Here is a 26,555-nt window from a genome sequence, read left to right as displayed (position 1 = left end):
CCTGGTTCCTCTGCATCCCAGTCCAACGCTCTACCCACTGCTCCACTGCCTGGTCAGGCTCCAAGAAAATATTTGGGGGGAAAAAAAGCACAACAACTTAAAACTTCACTAACACACACCTGGGGAGCTTGGCAGGGTTGGGTTTCAGTGGCCTGCGCAGTCTGTCCACACTCGGAATTACACGTTTCCATTTCTCTTCTCTACAACATGCTGTGTGGTGGTGGATACACCAGCATATTGCCTTGTGCTGATAGGTTAACTTGGTTTTGGACGGTTAGGTAGCTCAGCTCTCCAGCTCTGTCCCCTTAATTAAAGAATACCCCACCATCAAAAGTCAAGCTGTTAAAAACAGGCACTTCTTACAGTAATCAATGGTCTAGATCAGCACTCTTCCTGCCAACCAGGGGAGAAGGCAGCAGGTACACTGCTGCAACCCTTAGGCTCAGATCTGTGAATTCATCCAGATGGCTGAGTTGTTGTCAGTGATGGACTTTATAATAGGAATACGGTATAAACCGAGCTTATAAAATAAAGGAAGTGCTTCTCTTCTCCATGGATAGGAATTTCACGTAAGAGTCATCGGGAAACAACATTCTGTTGCTAAAGACATTTGGAAAGCCACTGATGCAGTGAAATGGGCACAGCTCTTAGAGGCAGGCAGCTCTAGGTCTGAGCCCTGCTTCCCCTGCTTACTAACTGGGTGGCCTCGGGCCCAGCAGGGGGCCTCCCTAAGCCTTGGTTTGCAGCATCTGTGAGATGGGTCTGCTCCAGCAGTCAGGATGTTTGTGAAGATTATGGGAGAAGTGTGCAGGTGGGTCGAATCCAGTGGCTGAGGCACAACAAAAACTTGAACACGTGCGTGATAGCTGGGATAATGCTTTCTCCATGCTGGGAACGGAACTCACCATATTTCATGTCTGGCCATTACGAGCAATGTCTTTACACGAGATTGATACATACATTTCCATTGTATTTGCATACTCACTTACGTAGAGAACACAGTGTATGCATATCCTAGTGAATATGTTTCCCCACAATTTAGAGACATCTTAGCAGACTGTGGGGGCACATTTCTCTTTTCTGATCCATCTTCATGGCAAATTAATTTCCTTTTCTTTCGTTTTGAGAGTGCGTGGAGCCTTAACAGAAGAATTTCTTGTCCTTTAGTTTAGTTTTGTTTTCTAAATTGTGGAGAAAACATCCAGCAGCCGTTGGGAACTGCTTTTATGCATTGAGACTGTAAAATGCTGCTTTATTTTTTATGTACAGGCTCTTTGTTGGTGGACTGCAGAAATCCCTGCTCTTGGAAAGGTTTTTGAGCCCCCTGGGAAACCGAAGAGGGGGTGGGGAAGAGCTAATTAAAAAGCTGCCCTCCACCTCCTCTAATTAACTTGTTCCCCGCTCCTGGGAGAGGGTGTGGAAGTGGATGCCGTTCTCGTGGTCCGTGGTAGCCCCGGTTTTTGATGTAGAATAAATAGTTCATAGTAAACAGGGGCTTGATGTGCCCTGTCCCTCCTCACACCCTGCCTCCCATGCAGGGCAGCGGTGAATGGCAGTCCCTTCTGAGCAGGTGTGCGGGCTGGGCAGCTGCAACAGGAGAGACCTCATTGGAATTCAGCTGCTCGAACCCATGAGCATCCGGCCCTCCCTGTCGCTAGCTTGTGCTGTCGGGAGAGAGCAGGGGCCCTTTGTCCTCGAAAGCCACACATCACCAGGGATGCAGGGGCTGCGGGCGTCTCTCCCTGCGGGTCTCTGCCGGACGCCGGGGAAGCTCACGGCACCCGTGCAGCTGCCTTTTTGGTGACCTCCGGAAGAGGCTGAGATCTCAGAGATCCCAAGAAGGGAATTAGAAGGGGAATTGGGAGGGAGGACAGAAGGTAGAGATGGCCTTTACCTCCTGGAGGATGTGGCCCCCGGTGGAATGGGCCCAGTGGATGTGGACGGCGGTGACCAGCAGTGGGGAGTCCAGCCTGCTGGTCCTTCAGGGAAGCCCTGGAAAGAGGTAGGTTAGCTCTGTGCTTTTTTGTCCACGTCTCCTGATGCGTGCAGCGCTGGGGGCCGGGGCCACACCCGGGCCCACCAGGCAGGTCTAAACTCTTGTACCTCTCTGATGCTCAGTTGTGTAACTTTCTTGTGTGTGTGTGTGTGTGTGTGTGTGTGTGTGTGTGTTTGCATGCACGCACATGCATGTGTGTTTTGTACTGTTTTGCAGATTCTGCAAAACTTCGAGTATCTAGATCTGTTGTCCAAGTGTGGATTTAACTTCTCCCCCTAGACAAAAGCCAAGCCCTTTCATGTTAATATCTGTCTCTAAAAAGTCAGCATGGCCCCTGTCGGGTTTGCGTGAATTAAGTCTTTACTCAACGAAATTTGATAGTTTGTAGGCTTCGGCTCTTGGGATCCTGTCAAAAGCAGCTCTCTGATGTTTCTGTTCATTTTGGGGGGATCCCTGGAGGGGTTTGTGGCTGGTTGGAGGAGCCAAGGTCCTTGGAGGAGTTATGGGGGGGCGACTTTGGCACCAATGAAGCAAGTCGCTGACAAGTTGTAAAAACAACATCAATGGAGGTTTTCTGGAGACGAACTCACCAAACGGCTCCTGTTTTCAGTGCTGGCTGACTGTAGGGGTTGGTTGGTTCCGGGTCTCTGTGCAGGCTGGCTGCTGGTCTTTGGAAGATGCTGACCTCTGCCGGGGTCAGTGGTCCTTTGGCCCTGTGGGAGTTGGGCCTCTGATATGTCACCCCCTGGACTATACATCTTCACCCAGAATCGCCCACTGGGTCACTTGCGCCAGCAGCAATCCCAAGTAGCTACCCTCTCAAAAATGACCTCCCTTGTTGCAAATGAATGCATGGGCTTTTGGTCTATTTAAAATACAAAGAGAGACGGGACTCAGCCCCAGTGATGCTTCTCACCCTCTGGCATCTCAGAGCAGGGTGGGGTCAGGACCGTGGACACCTGGGCCTCTTGGCCCTGTGAGGAGCTGCCTTCTGGCCGGAGGACATGTGCCTGGCTGAGTGACTTGAGTGGGGGAAGTCATTGTTTTTTTCTGACTGAGTCCCCAGCAGAAGGAAGGTGACGGAGAAGGGCTGTCTGCCCTAGGTTTTCTTGAGCCCGGGACAAGGCTTTAGTGTAGTGAGCGGCCTCCCCTTGTTACCGGATGGGGCGTTCGCTGGGTGGGATTTTGGTCCCTTTTCTAAGTGAAGAGCCTTCCCCCAGAGCAGACCTCCCTGCAGAGCAGCGAGGGCCATTTCCATGCTGGGGGGTGGGGATCCCAGCGGGCTGCGCGCTGTGTCTTGTCCTGGCACGTCCTCCAGCTGACTGGCTTCCGTTTCATTCCTTCATTTGCTCACTCACTCACTCACTCACTCCGTCACTCAGCAGACGTTTATCCGTTGCCTCCTGGTTTAGGCTTGCAGGTGCTGATTCCCCAGCCGCCCTCCCGCCCTTTCTCTCAGCTCAGTAGAGGAGAAAGAGAGTTGGCACGATCGGAGAGAATAAAGCCGCAGTGACCAGGGATGAGAGCCCTAGGAGAGAATGAGGGGGGTGGGGTGGGGAGCGGCCGAACGCCACTGAGATTCACGGAGCGGGGGGTCCTGTGGGTGGGCTGGATCCGCGGCAGCGAGCAGTGACCTCTGGAACGCCTCCATGTCAGTTTGGATAGACCCTGGATAACGTGTGTGGAAGTTGATGGAAAGATGCCGCTGTGTGTGGGTTTGACTCTGAGGCCAGAGATGTGCTTCGGGTAGCGCTAGGATCAAGGAGTCTGTCATTTGGGCACAAAGCTGATGAGATTCGCTCTTGGGAACCGTGCTGCAAAATGTCTCCCCTCGCGCCTGTCCCCAAACCGTTCAGTGGGGCAGCGAGCCTGATTCCACTGGGGATGGGGGTCAGGAGGTGGCACGCTGCCCAGCAGCCCTGGCCCCTGGCCCCTGCCTAACCTTGTGCGTCCCCCTCTCTCTCTCCATCAGGAGTTCTGACTCTGAAGAAGCGTTTGAGACCCCAGAGTCGACGACCCCTGTCAAAGCTCCACCGGCCCCTCCCCCGCCACCCCCAGAAGTCATTCCAGAGCCTGAGGTCAGCGCGCCACCTTCCCCGGAAGAACCAGGTAACCCAGAACCAGGCGTGCCTTGAGGAGACACAGCGACTCCTCCTGGGGTGCGGCCGGAGGAGGGCCCCCACCCCCGGGGGGGAGGCTGTCTCTGAGCTCCTTGCACTGTTCCCAGCTGCGGGGGCCACTCAGCTCTGGGTTGGGTGTCCTGTGAGGGAAGCTGGGGGTGAGCAGATGCAGCAGGCTGTCCTGTATCCACTCTGCAGCTGTGTGTGGTGGGGGCTGCTGGGAAAACCACTCATTTGGCACCGGGCACCTTTCACCTGGCGCCCAGAGTCGGGCTTGAGTGGGGCCAGGGGGTGTTGGACGTTTCTGGTGCCGTCTGAGATGCTGACCTCTGGCCCCTTGCTCCTGTAAGAGCCCTGGTTCCGGACAGCTCCTGTGATTCTGCACTTTTATCAGAGATCAGGGCCGCTGCGGACCTGGGAAATGAAGAGACTTAGCGGGCGAGAGGAGAAAGGGCCACGTCGCTGAAGCCACGCATGGGTGGCTCGTTCCTTTCGCATTAGCCTCGAGTTACCTGATTTCTTATCCCCTTCCCGCATCTTTTCTCCCTAGTGTGACTTAAAATACAGGCCCTTCTGTCTGTACCTTTGAGATGTGGTGATAACTGGGGGTGGGACAGATCTCATTTCCCCGCCGCTGGCCTGCCCACCTGGCTGGCGTTCTCTGCCCACGTCCTCCTCCGGTTACGCCAGCGGGGATGGTACCCCCTCTAGCATGCACGTTCAGTGTGAGGCCGGGAAGGAAGTGGGGGCTGTCGGAAATGGCTGCAAAGTCTGGTTGGGGGGTCAGGTGGTGCCCATGGTAGACCTGGACAGCGTCGCTGGGCCCCGCACTTCAGAGAGATCCACGTCCTCACACCTCAGCCTCCCCGTGGGAGGGTCTGCAGAACCACACTCCGTCTGGACCATGCTCTGATACCTGGGATGGATGGGACCAGCTCCCTTCTCTGGCCCATCTGCCCAAGACTGGGCCTGGGCCCAAGAGCCTCCACATCCCTCTGGGCCCCAGGCTGCCCCGCCCCAGGGGAGGGACGGAGCTTGGCTGGCAGACACAGGAGCAGGCTGAGGGTGGGACCTGTGTTTGCCCTCCCACCCTGACAGGGAGCCAGGTGGACTGTAAAATAAAATAACTCATTGATTTGGATGTTGGTTTTGGAAAGGAATGGGTGCAATTTATTTTACCTGCCCCGGTCCAAGCAGGCTGTTTGTTGTTTTAGAAACGATTGATACACCTAGACTTTTTTCCTAACAAATAATGCTCCCCGGTGCTGGGGAAGCAGAGGGAGGATTGATTCTAGGGCAAGCCGATGTCTTTGCTGGTATCTAATAAATGCAGTTTTCTATTCTCCCCTTTCGTCCGCACACGGCTCATCGGCTCGGAGTGTCGGAGCCTGAGGGCGTGCCAGGCTCTGAGGGCGGAACCATTGGAATTGATTTGATTTTCTGGAAAAGACACCAGAAGGGCTGCTTACATTTCTCAGTCTTTTTGCACCCCCACTTTCTTTTAAATACTAAAGTATATAAAAAAAATTATTGCCTATAATATCATTAAAAAAAATCAACCTTACATTGTAATCCTTAGGTCAGACATGTGATTAAGAATAAACTGTCCTTTTTTGTGGGTCTGATAAGAGCATGCCTGTAAACGTGTGGGGAACTTTAGAAAGGAATTGAGAAGAGAAACGACAGCGTGATATGGCGTAGGGTCCATCCCCACGCGCCAAGGAGAGTGCGGAGGCCTCGTCGCTGTGAGCACACATGCAGCCGCGCGGCCGCTGGGATTTCCAGCCACGCACCCTGACCGCCTCCGGGGATGTCTCGCCACTTGTCTTCTGTTCTTGGGCCTGTGCTTGTTCCTTCTGCCTCGCTTCCCTTTGGACACAGCAAAAACATTTTCCGTTCTGACAAACCAGCACTTGCACAAGACCCCCCTCTTTCTTCCGACAGCAGTTCGTAAAAGAATGAGCATGATCCAGGGTAAGAAGGAAGCCCCATCCGGATGGGGTTGCAGCCGTTCATCCTTCGGAAGTTTTGATCAGAACGTTCCCCCGGTTGGCCTCTTTGAACGGGGACTTGGCGCTTCTCCGTGGGAAGCTCCAATGAGGCTCAGCGTATGCGGAGTATTCAATAAGAACCCTTTCGATTGGGATTGTGGCTGCTGCCGAAAGCCCCGGCTTGGGCTAGACAAAGACCCAGGCGATTGGCTGCACTTGTTAGAAAAGTCGGCTGGTCCCTTCTGCAGACGGCACAGGACATCACCGAGGCATGAGAAGGCCACACGCTCACTTGCGGAGGCGGCTGGAGGAGGAGAAAGCCTCCTTCTGGGAACCGTGGGAAAGAAAGGGGCAGACAGGAAAAGCTATTGTTTGCTTTTCCTCTGCAAAGTGCCTAGGATGTTGCTCACGGGACCAAGAAAACCATGTGAAACAATAGGCCAGACCTTTGGCAGTGAATAAAGACACGGTCTATTCCTCCTGGAAACTTAACTTTTTTTGTGTGTTTTTTTTTTTTTTTGTATTTTTCTGAAGTTGTAAACGGGGAGGCAGTCAGACAAACTCCCGCATGCACCCAACCGGGATCCACCCGGCACGCCCACCAGGGAGCGATGCTCCGCCCACTGGGACGTTACTCTGTTGCAACCAGGGCCATTCTAGCGCCTGAGGCAGAGGCCATGGAGTCATCCTCAGCGCCCGGGCCAACTTTGCTCCAATGGAGCCTTGGCTGCGGGAGGGGAAGAGAGAGACAGAGAGGAAGGAGAGGGGGAGGGGTGGAGAAGCAGATGGGCGCTTCTCCTGTGTGCCCTGGCCGGGAATCGAACCCGGGACTCCTGCACACCAGACCGACACTCTACCACTGAGCCAACCGGCTAGGGCCGAAACTTAACGTTTGATAAAACAATTGGTCACCTTATCCTGGGTCCTGCCAGCCTGTGCTTCCCAAGATGGAGGGTGGATGAGCTGCTGGGGTTTGCCTTGCCATCTGTCTGCCCTGGTCTGGGTCGGACCGGGGACAGTTTATCTGAGCCCAGTTTTGTCACCTGTCAGATGAAGAGGGTGCGACCTGTGAGACCCCTGAGATCCCGCCCCCTCAGACCGTCCACGGTCCCGTGAGCAGAACGCCTTGCTGCTGTACAGTGTTGTCTCATTAGAACTCCGTTGGGCCACTGAAGGACGTAATTAAATGCCACAGAAATAACAGCCTTCATTTTAGCATCTGCCATGTGCCAGGCCGGTGCTAGGTTCTTTGCATTTTTCATCTCCAACTCAGGTAAGAAGAGAATGAACGCTATGGATTGCAGTAGTTACTGGTCACGTACTTCGATTACAGCTGTGCTCTCTGTGTGGAAGTCCATTTCCCCTGGATACCTTGATTACCTAAACCTCAACTGCTTTAGAGTAAGACTCTGTGGTCTGTGAGTGTGGGGGTGTCCTGGGTTGTCCCCTTTGGTCCTTTGGGTCTGTGGGTCCCTGATCAGAGTGAGCTCCTGGAAGGAGGGGGAGAGCAGGAGGCAGGGGAGAGAGAAGCCCCAACACAGCTGATAGTGAGTGCTCCAGTTAGAAACAGTCCAGAAGGATAAGAGATGGGACCTTTGGAGAGAGTCGGGTGACATCAGTCAGGGGGGGGGATTAGTTACCTCTTATTAGCTTTCTCTCTTTCCTCAGAATCCCCTCTGACGTTCAATCACATTCTTTTTTGTCTAGCTTGGGGATTTATTGCCGAGCACTGGTGTTGGGGACTCCAGGGTGTTCCTCCATAATCATGTGTCGAAGCCCTAAACCCCCCAGCGTGACTGTATTTGTAGAGAGGGACCTTTGAGGAGGTGCTTAAGATTAAACGGGGCCATCAAGGTAGGGCCCTGATTCCGTAGCACTGCTGTCCCTGTAAGAAAAGGAAGAGACATCAGGGCTGTGCTCCCACAGAGACCAGGCCATGTGGGGACACAGAGGGAAGAGGGCCATCTGCAAGCCAAGGAGAGAGGCCGCAGGAGAAACCAAAGCTGTCAATACTCCGAGCTGGGACTTCCAGCCCCAGTCTGTGCTACTTTGTTATGGTGGCCCGAGCAGCTGGGGACCTTCTGGGGGACCTTTGCCTACGATGAACCAAGGATGCTGATTTCGTCCTCAGACTGAGCCGGGTGTTGTCCAGGTTGACACGGTTTAGGTGCACGAGGTGGAGGGCCTGTCGACATGGATGGATCCACCTGGGGTCTTGTCCTCCCTACCTCTGCCCACAGCAGCCCCCCAGGGGCTGAGGTATAGTATAGGGACACCTAGATCACTCGTGGAAAGAGTGAATGAACCATCTTCATGCAGAAATGGGGTTTGGACATCCGGAAATCCAGGGGGTGGACTGCGAACCCAGTTGGACCATGCTTGCTTTGGAAAGTGGGGGGCTGTGCGTGGGAGTGACCCTCTCTCCTGTGAAGAGGGCGTGGAAGGGCCCTCCCAGCCCTGGAATGTCACCACAGTCTTCTCTGGTCACCACACAGTGAGACAGTGGTTCTCAACCAGGGACAGTGTTTTGCTTTCCAAGGCGACATTTGGCAATTTCTACAGACATTTTTGGTTGTCACAACTGGGGTGGAGGCTCTCCTGGCATCGTACCAGGTAGGGGTCAAGGCTGCTGCTTAAACATCCTGCAATGAACAGGCCAAAGAACTGCCCGCCGTGGCCACAGTGCCCAGGTGAAGAAACCCCGCAGTGAGGTTCAGTGTCTGGGACCACGATGATTTAATTAGGGAATGTCAGTTCTAAATAAAGAGGAGAGCTGTGTGAAGCAGGCCGGAAGCTTTTCTTCTGGGGAAAACGGAGCAGCTGGGTAAGCTGACTCCGCTGACTGTGGTGTGATGCAGGCAGAAGCGTTGGCCTCTGAGGAGCCTCGGAAGGCTTCCTCCTCCAGCTGCCGCAGCCTGCGCTCGGCCTGGGAGCCAACAGGTGGCCACGGCCGTGGGCCTTGTTCGGAAACGATGGGACTGGCTGGGTCTCTTGCCCCTTCCTGTGGGGCCCACTTGGAGCACCCGGTCCTCTGGGTCCCCTGTCCTTCTGCGCCCTCTGTGCTGTGACCAGGGCAGGAAGACTAGGTAGTGCTGAGGGGAGGGTGGGGTGCTGGAGGGTGCCGGGTCCTGGAGGAAAGAGGGAGAGAGTTTTAGACCGAAGCAGGGGGAAGGCACCCCGTTTCTGTGAGACGGGCGGGAAGCAGGAGTGTTTCGACACGATGCAGCAGTCAGTTGGCAGACAGGCGAGCGGGGGGCGGGGGTGCTTCCATCAAGCGCCCCGTCTTGTAGGACATCTGCTCCGGGTCGGGCCTGGGAGGCAGTGGGTGCAGGACGGAGGGGAAGGTCTGAAGCCGTGACTGGCTGGCAGCGGTGCCTCCAGAAGGTGCTCTCAGGTCCAGAGGCGCGTTGACTGAGCCGCAGGGCAAGGTGCAGCCTGTCGGGGGTGGGGCTGGGGGTGGGGTGGAGGGACAAGGACGAGTCAGACCAGCCCCTGAACTCCAGAGGCTGGAGGTTTCCTCGTGTTGTTGTCTCTCGGGCAGATGGGTTCTGTTGGGGTCTGTGCCGAATGCTCCAAGAGGAAGACGGGCTTGGGAACAGAGCTGGGAAAATGCCACGCGCGTGCCCACAGCCTGGAGTGTGCACTGATGAGAGCGTGCACCGATGAGAGTGTGCACTGATGAGAGTGTGCACCGATGAGCGTGCACCGATGAGAGTGTGCACTGAGAGTGTGCACCGATGAGAGTGTGCACCGATGAGAGTGTGCACCGATGAGAGTGTGCACTGATGAGAGTGCACCGATGAGAGTGTGCACTGATGAGAGTGTGCACTGATGAGAGTGTGCACCGATGAGAGTGTGCACCGATGAGAGTGTGCACCGATGAGAGTGTGCACCGATGAGCGTGCACCGATGAGAGTGTGCACCGATGAGCGTGTGCACCGATGAGAGTGCACCGATGAGAGTGTGCACCGATGAGAGTGTGCACCGATGAGCGTGTGCACCGATGAGAGTGTGCACCGATGAGAGCGTGCACCGATGAGAGTGCACCGATGAGAGTGTGCACCGATGAGAGTGTGCACCGATGAGAGTGTGCACCGATGAGCGTGTGCACCGATGAGAGTGTGCACCGATGAGAGTGTGCACCGATGAGCGTGTGCACCGATGAGAGTGTGCACTGAGAGTGTGCACCGATGAGAGTGTGCACCGATGAGCGTGTGCACCGATGAGAGTGCACTGATGAGAGTGTGCACTGATGAGAGTGTGCACCGATGAGAGTGTGCACCGATGAGCATGTGCACTGATGAGAGTGTGCACTGAGAGTGTGCACCGATGAGAGTGTGCACCGATGAGCGTGTGCACCGATGAGAGTGTGCACTGCTGAGAGTGTGCACCGATGAGAGTGTGCACTGCTGAGAGTGCGCACCGATGAGAGTGTGCACCGATGAGAGTGCGCACCGATGAGCGTGCACCGATGAGAGTGTGCACCGATGAGAGTGCACCGATGAGAGTGCGCACCGATGAGAGTGCGCACCGATGAGAGTGTGCACCGATGAGAGTGTGCACCGATGAGCGTGCACCGATGAGAGTGTGCACCGATGAGAGTGCACCGATGAGAGCGTGCACCGATGAGAGTGTGCACCGATGAGAGTGTGCACTGATGAGCGTGTGCACCGATGAGAGTGTGCACCGATGAGAGTGTGCACCGATGAGAGTGTGCACCGATGAGAGTGTGCGGTGCACCCCGATGAGAGTGCACCGATGAGAGTGCACCGATGAGAGTGTGCACCGATGAGAGCGTGCACCGATGAGCGTGCACCGATGAGAGCGCGCACCGATGAGCGTGAATCGCTCGCAGAGAAATCCGCAGCGAGAAGCCGGTTCGGGTGGAAGCAAGCCTTTCCCAAATTTTGTTTATTGGCTGGTTGAGGGTTGGGTCTTCCAGATTCATCACATAAAACCATCGGGGTGCCCAGAAAGGTTCTAATCTCAGATAAACAACCGAGAATTGGGACATGGGGACGTATTTATACTACAAATTCTATTCACTTATCTGAGATTCAAATTTAACCAAACATCCTGTGTTTTACCCGGCAGCTGTACTGGCAATGGGTGCGGGGAAGCAGAAGTCTTGTGGGCGCCAACACTAACTCCTTCCCATCCCACATCGTGTACGAGCCACCTCTCCAGTCCCTCCTTCTGCAGCCCGCTTTGCGATGTCTGCCCTCCTTTGTCTAGTGACGCATATTTGGGTTTCTGGCCAATCATTGTCTGCCATCCTTGACTGCCCAGGACAGCTGTGAACCCAGAAATGCATGAAAGGCACCACCTGGTGCAAGCAGAGCCCAGAGTAGCCAAGCCAAGGCCAAGCTGGCCGGATCCTCGTGGGGCTGGCAGATGATGAAGCATTCTTGGGCCAGCAGCAGCTGAGGGTGTGGACGAGCTGTGAGGAAGCAGCAGAGAAAGGACAGAGAATAGACGAGGAGAAAGAGGAGAGTGGCAGACGGCGCTGGAAGGAGAGATGACAGAGGATGCTTGCAGTAGGGACAGGTGGCAGATGGGGCAAGCTCCGTCTGGCTGCAGTTGCCTGGGGGCCTCCATGGAAAGGCTCCCTGTCCCTCCCAGTGGCTCTGATGAGCAAGACCAGGCCTGATGACAATCGGAGCTGATACTTAGTCAAGGCTCACTGTGCCTGCCTTGCGTTAGTCCCGGCTTCCTCCCCTCCCCCTCCTCCTCCCCCATGCTTTAGCCTCACTGGGCTCTAATATTTCTGTAACACTCTAGACATGGTCCTACCCCACGGCCTTTGCACATGCTGTCCTCCTTGTCCAGGATGTTTCCCCCAGAATGTCCTCCTGGCTCACACCTTTACGTAGCTTCCCATCCTTGTTTAAAAACCCTTGAAGGGCTTTGTTCAACTACCTTATTTTAAAATGGCAACATCCCTACCTGGCTTTATTTTTCTCCATAGCACGCATCTGAGAGTCTGTATGTTTTCCCTGTTTGTTTGCTTTTTTTTTTTTTTTTTGCATTTTTCTGAAGCTGTAAACGAGGAGGCAGTAAGATAGACTCCTGCATGCGCCCGACCGGGATCCGCCCGGCACGCCCACCAGGGGATGATGTTCTGCCCATCTGGGGCATCGCTCTGTTGCATCCAGAGCCATCCTAGAGCCTGAGGCAGAGGCCACAGAGCCATCTTCAGCGCCCGGGCCATCTTTGCTCCAATGGAGCCTCGGCTGAGGGAGGGGAAGAGAGAGACAGAGAGGAAGGAGAGGGGGAGGGGTGGAGAAGCAGATGGGCGCTTCTCCTGTGTGCCCTGGCCGGCAATCGAACCTGGGACTCCCGCACGCCAGGCCGATGCTCTACCACTGAGCCAACCAGCCAGGGCCTTTGTTTGCTTCTTCACTGTCTTATCACTGAAGAACATCCCTTCCAGGAGCACAGGGTTTTATAGGTTCTGTTCATGGTCCAATCCCCAGCACCCAGCACGGTGCCTGGTCCCAGCAGGGCACCTGGTAAATGTTTTTGATGCTTGAATGGTCTGAGCTGTTCCTTAAACAGCCCTTTCTCTCCTGCTCACGCCTGTCCAGAGTCTGGAACTGTTACTGGGTGAGAGCAGCATTTGTGCCCACACGATGGGCCAGGTTGGCTGGGTGGGGGCTGGCAGAGGGAGGACTCGGCTTAGAGGGCGATCAGCTGGCACGGGAAGAGAAATACCACCAAGGGTCCTGTGTCCTGACCTGACTGCTCCATCTGGTTTCCGCAGGCTGCAGCACCGAGACAGCTCCCGTCCCCGATGGCCCGTGCAGCGCCTCGGCGGAAGGCAGCCCTTTCCGCCCCCCCGCCCACTCCTTCTCCACCGTCTTCGACGAGGACAAGCCGATAGCCAGCAGCGGGGCCTACAACCTGGACTTCGACAGCATCGAGCTGGTCGATAACTTCCAGGCCTCGGAGCCCCGCCCCTCAGACACCAAGACTCCGGAATGCAAAGTGAGCGCGCGGAGGAAGTCCACGGACTCCGTCCCCCCGTCGAAGTCCACGCTGTCCCGCTCGCTCAGCCTGCAGGCCGGTGATTTCGATGGTACCTCTTGCTCAGGCAGCACCGAGGCCGCGGCCCCGGCCCCCGATGCGTGCAGCACAGGCTCGAGCAGCGATTCCAGTACCCTTAAGCGAACTAAGAAACCGCGGCCACCTTCCTTAAAAAAGAAGCAGGTTTCAAAGAAACCCTCGGAAACACCCCCCGTGAAAGAGACACAGACAGAGCCGGCCGAGGGGGGTCCTTTCCCCGGGGAGGAGGCTCAAGAATCCGAGACGAAAACGGAATCGGCCCAGCCAGAAGGTTCTGGGCCGGCCTTAAACGAGGAGGGACCCCTGGAGCCTGCTGCTGTGCCCAGGGCTGCCTGCCCTCCGGACTCAGAGGGTGCTGTCCCCCCAGCTTCTGGAGGTGGCAGAGTGCAGAACTCACCCCCCGTTGGAAGGAAAACGTTGCCTTCTGCCACAGCCCCGGAGGCACTGGAGGTGACCCTGTCGGATAGCGGGGGGCAGGAGGACTCCCCAGCCAAAGGGCTCTCAGTGAGGCTGGAGTTTGACTATTCTGAGGACAAGGGTAGTTGGGACAGCCAGCAGGAAAACCCCCCTTCTACCAAAAAGGTCGGCAAAAAGCCAATTGCCAAAATGCCCCTCCGGAGGCCAAAGATGAAAAAAACACCCGAGAAACTTGACAACACTCCCGCCTCGCCCACCAGATCCCCCACTGAACCCAATGACATCCCTATCGCTAAAGGTACCTATACCTTTGATATTGACAAGTGGGATGACCCCAATTTTAACCCTTTTTCTTCCACCTCAAAAATGCAGGAGTCTCCCAAACTGCCCCAACAATCGTACAACTTTGACCCCGATGCCTGTGATGAGTCCCTTGACCCCTTTAAGACATCCTCTAAGACCCCCAGCTCGCCTTCCAAATCCCCCGCCTCCTTTGAAATCCCGGCCAGTGCCATGGAAGCCAACGGGGTGGACGGGGACGGGCTCAACAAGCCCGCCAAGAAGAAGAAGACACCGCTAAAGACGTAAGTTCAGGGGAGCAGGCGGGCTGTCCAGGGGCTTAATGCTTGGTCACTTGCCTGGATGCATTCGAGCTGCCCTCACCCTTTGCACATCTGCTGTAACAGTGCCATGTTGTTGGCAGGACACTACTGTGGCATTCCCCAATCCACCTATCCCTTTGGGTCTAGAATTCCTGACCCTTTGCCTTAGGAAGTTGTCAGTAGTTGAAAGCTTGCCTTTTGGTTGAAGACCTGACAGTCAACTCCAGGGCAGTGTCAGGGATCCCATAGAAGAGTAACCGTCCAGTGGAGACCTGGTCCACCACCCTGTTGGTCTTTTTTGTTTAGCCTATGAATTGCTTGTTGGAGTAGCCTAGGAGCTAGGAGATACGCCCTTAAAAAAATACTGTTACTGACCTGTGGTAGCGCAGTGGATAAAGCGTCGACCTGGAATGCTGAGGTCGCTGGTTCAAAACCCTGGGATTACCTGGTCAAGGAACATATGGGTCTTGATGCTTCCTGCTCCTCCCCTCTTCTCTCTCTCTCTCTCTCTCTCTCTACTCCTTCTCTCCTCTCTAAAAATGAATAAATAAAATCTTTTAAAAAAATACTGTTGGCCCTGGCCGGTTGGCTCAGTGGTAGAGCGTCGGCCTGGCGTGTAGAAGTCCCGGGTTCGATTCCCGGCCAGGGCACAAAGGAGAAGCACCCATCTGCTTCTCCACCCCTCCCCCTCTCCTTCCTCTGTGTCTCTCTCTTCCCCTCCCGCAGCGAGGCTCCATTGGAGCAAAGATGGCCCGGGCGCTGGGGATGGCTCCTTGGCCTCTGCCCCAGGCGCTAGAATGGCTCTGGTCGCGACAGAGCGATGCCCCGGAGGGACAGAACATCGCCCCCTGGTGGGCGTGCTGGGTGGATCCCGGTCGGGCGCATGCGGGAGTCTGTCTGACTATCTCTCCCCGTTTCCAGCTTCAGAAAAAAAAAAATATATATATATAAAAATACTGTTAAAATGTATAGTATTTGTTTCTGCCCATGAATGAGATCAGTCCAGGAGACAAACCCAGAGAACTCCAGGAGGCCTGGGCCCCTCCCTGGACCCCAGCTAGCTCTTGGGCAATACCTTTGTCTCCATCCCTCTCTCTAGCTGTTCTTTGCAGACAAGAGTCCAAAGGCCCTGTTGATCCAGAAGAGTTCAGTGGGACCTGAAAGAGAAAAGCCATCCCACTGTCCCTAAGAGGCCATTAACAACTGAATCTGTTGTCCACACACACTTGCCAGGTAGATTACCCTTGAATGCCACGTGTCCATGCCTCCAGAACTCATTCCAAAGCCCAGCCCTAACTAGGACGGCTGCAGGTCCGTTCTCGGGACTCTGGCCCGAGCGTAGTGTGCTTTGGTACCAGAGCCTTTCTCCTTGCTCTCAGGGGAAGCATCATCAATCATTGAACAACGGAGGCCAACAGAACAGGCCACGGCTACTGGCCCCTGAATCAAACTGAGTCACCCGGCACTGATCTAATCTCGACAGGGTGACCTATTTACCTCCCATTCGGGGATCTCTTGAGCGCCTACCGTTTGAGAAGAGCCCGGGGCTTCCTGAGATGAGGTTCTCTAAGCAGGCTTTGGCCTTGGGTCACCCTGCGGCCATCTGGTGGTGCGCGGGAGGCACTCCTGACCAAAAAATCTGGACTTTGCTTAGACCCGTAGCCCAAACAGGCCTTTGCTAGAGACTCCATAGAATCTGTGTTAGGAGCTGTATTTTAAGCCTCCAGCAAGAGAAGTCTGAACTGCTCAGACTGGCACAGGCGTGTTCTCTCATCTTTGGAACGAGAGCCAACTTGCAGCTACCTCCTCCTTGCCTGCAGCTAGCTTGGCTAGACCCTGTTCTTTCATCAGAGCTAACAGGCCAGGGGAGCCTGCCCGTCTCGCGGTCTCACCGCTAGCGCGGGTGGCTTGGAATCCCACGCTGGGGGACAAGGCTCTTTGGGGACCAGTGCTTTATGGGGTCATTGGAACCAAGCGACGAGGCGTTCTCCGAGAGCCCCGCTAGCGATTGGCTGCTGTATCCTAACCCGTTAATAACCAGTTGTCTGCAGAGTTATCTTTTTTGTCAGTTCCTTCTGTCTGTCTCTCTTTTTTCTTTGTCTTCTTGTCTTAGGATGGTTGAAGATGTGATGTCTGTCTGTTCTCTGTTGTAAGTAAATTTAATGGAATCCGCCTCTTAACAAGCTCCACGTGCTGTATCATTCTGCCTTTTTTGTTTTTGCCTCCACGCCTCTTTCTCTCCACTCCACGGCTGCTGCTTACGTGTGTCTGTGGCGGGCCTGGGAATGAGGGGGGCATGGGGCTACCCAGGGGCGGAGGGTGTTTCTCTGTCTCATAGTGATTAGCGTTAAGTGAACCTGCTTGGCTGTGAACACGTGATTACCCAACATCTGCCTGCTTGTCGGAGTGGGGCTTGCCCTCCACCCCGTGCATATTCGATGTCTTCATCTGAAACCCACACATTTTTTTCTCTCTTTTTAACTCTCATTGCATTCTTTCATTTTAAATCAAACTGGTGGGCGATTGCTTTCAAAGCACGGTGGCTTCACAAGAGAAAGAACCATCCCGTCCCAGCTGGCCACAGGCGGCAGCGGCTGTGGCTATGGCTTGTTCTTGCACGTGTGGGGAGCAGAAATGTGTGGGCTGTTCCAAATCGAGGCCTGTGGGAGCCCCCTGAAATCAGGGTCAGCTCGGAGTGGAGCTCAGGGCTGTGAGAGCCATCGCCAGCCTGCCCTGAGCCTGGCCTGCAGCCTTGGTCACCCAGGGCCGGGCTGGGTGTCGGCATGCCATCTGTGTGGGTCGTCGTCCTGCTGGGTGTCGGTGGGAACAGAGCAGACCACCGCTGTGCCTCTACCGCTTTGCCTCCCCGGCCAGCAGGGATCTTGTGGGCGGCTCCTGGGGGCCCAAGGACATGTACCTCCTCTGTGTCTTCTCAAGAGGGAAGCTGGCCTGGTCCCAGGCGTCCGGCAGCCCCGGGAGTGTTGGGTCTCTCAGGCTCTCTTCTGCCCGAGGGAGTTTAGTATTTTAGAGCCATGTGGCAACTTTAAAAAGAATATGGTTAATATATTTATATGCATGAGTCAATGTATGCTTCACGCTGTGATTGCACTGCTCATATGGCAAATGCATAAATGCTGCAAATACCCATTTGTAGTATTTTTTTTATTTATTTATTTTTTTTGTGAATGAATGCCATGGTTGGAGCATTTTATTTGAGAGAACACAAGGAAGGAACACTGGAGTACCAAATCGCTCTGTCCATCAGTTAACGTTTAGAGCGGGCAGGGGAGTGGGATCTAAGGGTAGGGCCTCCCCCAGCCCCAGCCCCTTGTTTTGCTAGGATCAGGGCCGGACCACGTAGGGGCTTGAGGCCAGGAGGCAGGGGCAAGTCTGCAGGTGGAGAAGCCTCCATTGTGACCGTGGGAATGATGCCTGGCCTCCCTGTGGACGTAACGGGACCGCCTGTCTAACGGTCCTTTCCTCCTGACCTCTTCGGGAGTCTTGTCGCGTGGTTCCTTGGCCTCAATGTCCTCGCCACCTCCGGCGATTTCTATGAAGGAGAAAGAAAGGGAGAAAAGACTGCTCCTGAATCTGGCTTGTGAACTGTAGTCAGGAAAAGGCATGAAAAAATAAAATCTTCTTACGCCTGAAAAGAGTGCTGGAGGTGGCCTGTGAACACCGTGAAGGTACTTAGCACCACTGAACTTGTACAGTTAAAAATATATATATTTAAGAGTGCAAATGTTATGTGAATTTTTCTTACCCAAAATTAAAAAAAAATGATCTCACCTCCAGCCCTACTAGTCAGAACCCCACCTAGAAGCTCGGGGTGCAGGACCCATCAAGCTCAGAATTCCGACAAGAAGAAATCTCCCCGTTCTCCCTGAACACCCAGAACTTTCCTCCTGTCTCCGCACGGCCCCGAGAGTCGTTCTGAACACCCAGAACTTTCCTCCTGTCTCCGCACGGCCCCGAGAGTCGTTTACTAAGGGACGTGTCGGCTTGCCTGCCTGTAAATTGGATCCCGTTCACTGGCTTCAGGAAGCTAGATCCTCTCTCTCCACAGTGGTCGGCTCAGGCACGCCTGGACGAATTCCACCATCCGTTCATCTGCTCACCCAAACTTTGCTTTTTGAAATAAGGGAGATAAGAGCCTCTGGTTAAATTTAGCTTCATTTTTCTGGGCCAGCTCTCCAAAATGGCATCTCGCTAAAGATTTCGGCCTGATGCATCTTCTCCCTGGGGGCCCCCGGGGTGCCTGTCAGAGCCCGGGTGCACCGTCGACATGGGCGTGCGTCTTCCAGCCGGTGTCGGGGAGGCGCACGCAGGCCGGCGGCAGGGCCGTCTGGGCAGGGAGCCGGCAGAGGCGGCGGGTTCGGTCTGCTCTGTGCGTTCTGGAATGGCGTTCTGGAATGTTCTGTAGCCCTGTTTGTGTTCACCTTTTCCATTTTGTTTCCAGTGACACGTTTAGGGTGAAAAAGTCGCCAAAACGGTCTCCTCTCTCTGATCCACCTTCTCAGGTATAACGTGCCCTCGACGTTGATGACTCACGTCACTCCCCCGGGGGTTAAGGCCGGTGTCCGCGGAGCTCATGGTGGCCACACCTCCAGCACCCTGTCCTCGCCTCCTACACGGAGCGCTTCTTGGTGACACCATCTTCCTCGGTCCCTTCACTTTGGGGAGAAGTCAGTATGTGTCCCGAGATGTTCAGGAGAGATGTCAGCGGGACTTTTTAGAGGAATCGTGCCAGTCTGTTCTGACCGGTTAATTTGCTGAACCTGTATGTGACTGTCAAGTTGAGGAAGTCTGTTGAGATAAAATGAATGCATAGTGAGAAAAAAACAGGATGTGTGAAGGGCACCGGAGTGTGTACCCCAAATCAGAGTGGGGAGATAAAGGGACTCCATCCCTCAGATGAGCCCCTCGCTCCTGTTACTCATTCCTCTGCCAAATGGAAACCATTTCTTCTCTCCTGTTTACAGACCAGGAAAAGTTACCCTACGGCATGAATGCCAGGCCATTCAAGGTCATAAAACAAACTTCCTCATCCCAATCTTAGCCAGTGAGGCCCCAGCCAGCCAGCCTCTGGCAGGAAGGGGCTGCAGAGAGAGGACCCGGCCCCAGAACAGGGGGTCTTGGGTCCCAGCTCTGCTCTGACATCTCTGGGCCCTCACCCTACCCTGTGCAGCTTCATGTCCTCTGTCGACATGGAGCCAAGACCCCCTTTTTCCTTCCCCAACAACAGGTGTTAGGATTGTCAGGTGTTTCTGCGGTGCAGCCCTGGAGCACTGTGTGGGCATAACATAGTCCCCGCAGTCATAAAATCGCCAGAAGTAAAGGTTTCCTTATTTTTCCACAAAGCAGATGAGCAAGAACATCTTAAAATAACCAAGATGCAAAATCCCAATTTTTAAAAACCCACTGTCACCCCCTGAAACAAGCCACTCAGTACAGGAAATTCATAGAGGGAAGAATTTATTTCCTTGGGACCATTTTGAGCAGAATGAGAGGACATGCAGGGGACGGTGACGGGGGCCTGTCCTTGTGCCTGGGGCCCCAGACATGTGGGTGGGCACAGTTTCGGACGCAGGGATTCGACAAAAGGAGAGACCGCTCCCTTTTCCTCCCAGGACCCCACTCCAGCAGCGACCCCAGAGACGCCGCCAGTGATCTCCGCCGTGGTCCACGCGACCGATGAGGAGAAGCTGGCGGTCACCAACCAGAAGTGGACGTGCATGACGGTGGACCTGGAGGCTGACAAGCAGGACTACCCGCAGCCTTCGGACCTGTCCACCTTTGTCAACGAGACCAAATTCAATTCACCCACGGAGGGTAAGCAAGTTGTTGGCCAGCTGGACCCCCACCCTGCCTTGGAGAGCACTGCCCCTAGGGAACACAAGGCCGGGAAAGAAACTTCTAAGCCAGGTAACCGTGCCCTCGGCTGCAGCCTCCCAGTGCACACCGCACTAAGGCTATGTTTTAAAATGGCCTGAAGCCAGCTGCTCTGTGACCCATGACCCCTGCTTAGAGCCTGCACGGTTTCCCCTCATTCCCAGTCCTGAGCTCGCTCAAGCTTTGCTTAGTCTCAACTGTGTGGCGTATGTTCCTTAGTGATTTTGAAACACACACAACTCCAAGGAGCCTCATTCAAGGCTAATGGTCAGTGTAGGTCAATTGACCTGGGGTCGTCTTGGTGCCGCCTCTGCCCATCGGCCCCGCAAGGTGCACCGCAAAGTGGCCGCCTCTGCCACTCAAACCCTGTACCAGAGGTTCACCCGGGCTTGCCCACGGGAGGACAGCGTCCCTCTGAAGAGGCCCCCAGCAGGCACGCTGCTGATCTTATCGGTACCTTCCTTCCTCCTCCCTGACTTCACTTTCAGCGTTCTGCCTGCTTCCGCGGCTTGAAAAATCCCTGTATCCTAAGTCAGCACATGACTGGGTGACCGAGTGTTTTTTAAAAATAATTACTTATCTCACTAACACTGATTTTTCTGAATCTATTTATTGGCTTCCACACTTCCTCTCTGGCTAGGAAAGCGGGTGGGGGAGTAACTAGAGCCCCTCCCCCCAAGGGGCTCGTCATTTCCTGACTGAACGGTGTCCTGACGTCCCCGTCCTCATCCTCGGCCCCGACCCAGCCCCCTGAACGGTCGTGATACTTCTGAGTTTCCCTTTCCCAGATACGGGTTTCTAAGAAGTTTAAAAAACTGAGTAGATGTCGCTTGACCAGCCGGTGGCGCAGTGGATAGAGCATTGAACTGGGGTGCGGAGGACCCAGGTTCAAGACCCCGAGGTCGCCAGCTTGAGCAGACTCATCTGGTTTGAGCAATAAAGCTCACCAACTTGGACCCAAGGTCGCTGGCTTGAGCAAGGGGTCGGGAACCTATGGCTCGCGAGCCAGGTGTAGCTCTTTTGATGGCTGCATCTGGCTTGCAGACAAATCTTTAATAAAAGAAAATAATGTTAAAAATATAAAACATTCTCATGTATTACAATCTGTTCATTTTCTACCACTCATGTTCATGGTTGCAGGTGGCTGGAGCCAATCACAGCTGTCCTCCGGGACAACACCAAATTTTTATTGGATAATACGTAATGTACACGGGTCATTGTATGGCTCTTATGGAATTACATTTTAAAATATGTGGCGTTCATGACTCTCTCAGCCAAAAAGGTTCCTGACCCCTGGGTTACTCGGTCTGCTGAAGGCCCACGGTCAAGACACATGAGAAAGCAATCAATGAACAACGAAGGTGTTGCAACAAAAAACTGATGATTAATGCTTCTCATCTCTCTCTGTTCCTGTCTGTCTGTCCCTATCTATCCCTCTCTCTGACTCTCTGTCTCTGTAAAGAAAAAAAAATTTTAAAAACAGTAGATGTTCATATGAGGGTGATCAAACATGGAGAAGACCGTGTCTCCACTTCTTTGCTGCTAACTAGGAGCAAGGGCTCCACTGATCGACCTTCTGCCCTCGTCTGGGTGGGGCTGGGGTACAGGTCGTTTGTCATCGTCACTCAGATGCGTCCTCAAGGGGCTCCTGCGTGACCGGGCCTCTCGGTGCTCTGCTCTGCCCAGCAGGTCTCTCCATGGTACCAGTGAGATCCAGTGCATGTTTTTTGGGGGGGATGTTGGATGCTTATCTTTTTCCTTTATTGCCTTTCTGCAGTCTTAAGATGCAAAGATGATCCAAATTAGACGTCTTCGGGATTTGGGGCATTATATTTTCTGCAGACGGGAGTCTTTTGGTTGGCTCTCTGGTTGGTCCTCTGGCTTAGGGTTGGGGAGGCTTCGTGAACAGTGACCATCTCATTCCCACCTGACCCCGGAGACGGGGTGGGGGGGGAGATGGCACCTGGCCTCAGCTCTCTTCAGTCCCGGTTTCCCTCTGCACTCACACCTGAGCCATGAGCCTCGCCACTTTTCCCCGTGGGCGCCTCCACTCAGCTGCCTGTGCTGCTGGTCCCAGGTTGGAATGCCCCTCCTCCCTTGTTCCAACTTGTCTTGCTCCATTCCAGCCTCTCCCTGGACACCCCCTTTGCTGTGTCTGCCCTTAGGCTTAGTGTGGGCCGCTCTGAGGTCACTTAACACCATAATGGTGACGCACGTGCCTCCCTAGCTTCCCAACTAGGGGTGTGTTTCCTGAAGGCATCTGCTCCATCTGAGCCATCTTTGTGGCCCTCAGCATCCTGAGCACAGGAGGGACTACAGACAGGTCTGTGAGAGGAAGGAAACACGAGGCCAGGCAGGTGGAGAGCTCAGTGTCGACACCTCAAGTTGATCTTTGCAATAGGCGTCCCCTACGTGAGGGTGATTTGGGGTGGGCTGGGGGTTGACATTCCAGAAGCAGCAGGGGGTACTTGAGCACCGGCCACGGACTTGGCCATTTTGATAGCATCCTGTGGCTTCCTGCTAGTTGGTGTGTCCCTTAGAGCTTGATAAGGGACTTCTAAATATCAGAGAATCACTTAGAAGCCCACCTGGGCTCGTCACTGCAGATAAGAATCAAAGGGATGATTTGGGGCTATGTATGCACAGGGGGTCCTCAGGTTATGACACAGTTCCGTTCCTACGACAGTGACGTAACCTGAATTTTGGTGTAAGTCGAAACACACCCTAGCCTAAGTCAATTACCTATCCTAACACAGTTGTAGAATGGTCATCTAGAACCTAAAAACACAACTAAGCCACAGAAAAAGAATGATGCGCGTTCTTCCGCTGCGTGCAACCAAACTAGTTTATCCATGTTTTCCGTGAGTAGGATGCTCACGGTGTCAGCCGAAGTTTTTATGGGAGTGAGCGTTGTAAACTCAAAGCGTCATACATGGAGACTGTGGTAACTCGAGGACCCCCTGCTGGTATCGTCAGGAATCAAACGCATGCGTTCTTTTCATAGGAGATGACAGAGGTTCTCAAAGTACCTTTTAAATTGATGGCGAGGTGCCTCATTCAGTGGTAACATCTATTCATCTTTAACATTAAACTGAAACAGAAGAGTCACTAGCTCAGTAATTACCGTATTTCCCCATGTATAGGATACACACTTCCCCCCAAAATTTGGTGTCTAAACACTTGGTGCATCTTATACAGTGGTTGTAGATTTTTTTACTTGCATTTCCCACTTCTTTACGCTTGTTTTTGCACTTATTGTTGTAGATAAGTAAAGCTTGAGTTCAGTAACTTTATGTAATAATTTTTTTTTTTTTTTTAATTTCGGATCCCAAAATTAAGGTATGTCTTCTACATGGGAGCGTCTTATACCTGGGGAAATACGGTATTTGTTTTCTGCCAACATTCAAGAAATATATGAAAAGTTTGGAACAAAACTTTAGGAAGCCTGTCACCTTGTGAAGATCATCTGGGAAGTCCCAACTGTAATGACAGCCAGTGGGCAACTGGAAATCCATCCTTTCTGTGAATACGGGAAGGTCACCCTTTCCGGAGGTGTGGACCCTGCATTCACCTCTCTAATGTGCCCTGGTTCCCTTCAGGAACTGGATGTAGTTGGGAGCCCTGACAGTGACCATCTCACTCCAACCTGACCCCAGCAGCCCCGGACCCATGATCACAGCAGATCATCCTGTTAATGAGGTCAAGGCCCGCATCAGCAGACGCGTACCCAAGGGCGCTGGTGTCATCACCAGCAAGGATCTGGCCACGGCTGCAGCTCGGAGTCAGACGCCTACACTGAAGTCGCCGATCCCAGAATAAAGCGTTGGGTTAGAGATAGTAGTTATCATTTGAACACATAAGCACAATGATATGCATTCTCTGAGTAACCGTGATAAAGTCGGGCGCTGTTGTTGGTGCTACACGCACCGCGAGCCCCGCTGGGGGTTTGACACGATTCCATTTCGCCCTGCCACCCCCAGAGTGGGTTCTACAGCTCCCCACTGAAGAGCGAGGAAGCCGAGGCTTTGAGCTGTTGAGATTCGGCAGTGTCACGAGGCTGACCGTGGAGAAGCAGGAGTGCCTGACTCTTAAGAGCCCTGCCGAGTCCCAACAACCCTCCTGGGAGCGCTGTGTAGCCTTCCGCGCGTCACCTGTCCAAGGTGAACTGATTGGGGTGTCCCTTCCTGGGTCCACAAGAGCTACAGGTTGTCTTTTAATATTTTGAAAAATTGGAGCACAACTCATTTAGAAAGATGCCCGGCTGATTGAAATGTGCCTGTTTGGCACATTTCACGCACTGTGGGGATACTGATTGTCTCCCACCGATTGAAAACTCAGATGGGCAATTACAAACAGTGTTCTCGGAGCGCTGGCTCAGGAGGCGCCCTTTTTCTGGGCACGATCTTTTGACACGTGCGGTGGGAGGGGAGCTCGTCCACGTGGTCCCTGAGGATGAAAAGGTGAGGAGCCGCTGGGTGACACGGCCTCCGAGAACTCTCCTTGCGCTGGTCCGAGAGACCCGGGGAGAGAAATTGTCATAGAATCCCAAGTCTGGTGGCCTCTGGTGGCCTCTCAGTTCCCCTATCCCCCTTTCCACACAGCTACAGCTGCCTCTCTGTCCCCTGGGGTCATACTCAGAAGGGTGACAGCAGGGGAGTGGGGAATAGCCTTCTTGTCCCCTTTCACAGGGCTCTTTTCTTCTCCCCTCGTCCCTTAGGTTAAATATTCCAGAAATACAAGCAGTGAGCATTGATACACCTGGTTCTAATCTGTTACATTTGTATAAGCCGCTGTAGGCTTTTTATCTTACAGGACGGGGCAAAAGGAGGCTGACAGGAGTACACCACGCACAGAGTTTATTCTTGTATTACTGTTGATTAATTATTGTAGCATTTTCCATATGAACAACTGGAAACCTACTTCTGCCCCACCTTGATCTTATTTTATTTAGTTTTTCCTGCCAAGTGTAGGCCATTTGAGCTCTACTTTATAGACAAGCCAGCAGGCGTGGAGAAGTCAGGGAGCTGGTTTCCCTGGTTCTGAGAGTGACGGTCTGGTCCCAGCGGCAGCCTTCTGGCCTCTGCCGGTCCCCCAGCCAAGCGCTATTGATTGGAGTCAGATGAAAACGGCAGTGCAGCCCTCTCACTGTGCGTCACCCCAGTAAGAAATCATTAGCCGACGCAGCCCTCGGATATGACAGCGCTCATCAGAAACAGCTGCAGGCCTCTTTGGCATGGGCCTTTGCCAGCGGGCTCTTCTCTTAGATGGGAAAATGTTGTGCCACGAGGTGGAACTGTTGTCACCCTTCCTGGCCCTCCAGCTGCATGTGGGATGGAGTCAAATGTGGCTAAAAGTGGACATGGCTCTCCCCTTCCATCGCTCCTCGCGTGGAAGCCTGGCACTCAAAGCAGATGCGTGAGATTTTGAAAACCAAGTTCGGTCAAATGTTTGTTCAACATATCCAAGATCACCTTGGTGAGAAGAAGACGTATTTGTTTTCTGCCCATTCTGTCCAGGCCATTTTGTAAATTATAAATGACTGGAAGTGTCGGGTCGTGTTCAGGAACACCTCCAAGAGTCAGTCCCTCGCTCACCAGGGTTGACAGTCTGGGTAGCGCGCGGACTCCCTGTAACCAGGCACGTTACAGATGCAGACGCTGCTCTGGAGTGTCAGGGGACCCCCTCCCACGATTGTCCTGCTGCCTCTAAAGGGAGGAACAGGGGACACCGGGCAGTGGGAAGGGAAGCCCTCTTGGCAGGCAGGAAAGAAGGCAGGTAGGTATATGAGCTTGGTGACCTGAAACTCACCCCAACCAGTTGCCAGGAAACAAGCTAAGATTCTGGGTGGAACGCTTCATGGCAGCGAGCTGGTAACCAGAGCCAGGGGTACGGGTCCCTGAAAAATCTCTGAGCTTGTGTGGCTCCTCCTGGGTGCTCCGTGCCATTGGGGGGTGTGCTGCAGTTTCCTGATGAATAATTTAGGGCTGACTCATGCCTTGGCGATAGTGATGCTACTACCTTGGAGAAGGAGGCCGCTGATTCACGATTGCCTTCTCAACTTAAACAGTAGTTAACAGAATAATAAAGAGGTGGTCCTGGGGTCCCACACAGGAAGTGACAGATCTGGGGAGGCCCCAGAAATTGCCATTCCCCACCCGCTCCTCACGGTTAAGGTGAAGGGGGACGTAAGTCTTTATAAAGGAACGCTCCGTGTCCTGGGTCGGGGCCGACCTCGGGTACAGGTCCACGCTGCAGTTGCAGACTCCGAGCCCCTACACAGCAGTTGGTTTGGCTCTGGTCTCCATCATTCTGGAGTGGCACGTGTGTCAGGGCGTCGGCCTTCAGGATGCCCCAGGTCTTTCTGTCCATTAGTCCCCCAGACCGTGTCTGTGCCCGTGAGCAGGCTGAGCCCCCTAGCAGGGTGCGTTTGCTTCACCAGGGTGATTTGGAGACACCGGAAAACGTGCCCACG

General features: G+C 54.0%; 1 protein-coding gene across 19 annotated transcripts in view; it reads left to right on the top strand.

Moving 5' to 3' along the window:
• Positions 1 to 26,555, top strand: part of TACC2 (transforming acidic coiled-coil containing protein 2) — a 203,112-nt gene that overhangs the window by 149,511 nt on the left and 27,046 nt on the right. For 14 of the 19 annotated variants that reach the window (XM_066355383.1, XM_066355381.1, XM_066355392.1 and 11 more), the window contains 5 exons: positions 3,969 to 4,105; positions 12,871 to 14,173; positions 16,305 to 16,340; positions 18,651 to 18,711; positions 19,822 to 20,023. In XM_066355383.1, coding sequence (XP_066211480.1) covers positions 3,969 to 4,105; positions 12,871 to 14,173; positions 16,305 to 16,340; positions 18,651 to 18,711; positions 19,822 to 20,023 — 1,739 coding nt within the window. The remainder of the gene's footprint in view (positions 1 to 3,968; positions 4,106 to 12,870; positions 14,174 to 16,304; positions 16,341 to 18,650; positions 18,712 to 19,821; positions 20,024 to 26,555) is intronic. The other 5 variants (XM_066355394.1, XM_066355391.1, XM_066355386.1 and 2 more) reach the window with 2 other exon arrangements.

Source organism: Saccopteryx leptura, chromosome 13 (assembly GCF_036850995.1).
Source record: "Saccopteryx leptura isolate mSacLep1 chromosome 13, mSacLep1_pri_phased_curated, whole genome shotgun sequence".
Taxonomy (NCBI): domain Eukaryota; kingdom Metazoa; phylum Chordata; class Mammalia; order Chiroptera; family Emballonuridae; genus Saccopteryx; species Saccopteryx leptura.
Note: the sequence above shows the minus strand (reverse complement) of the source record. Positions and strands in the feature narration are given on the sequence as shown.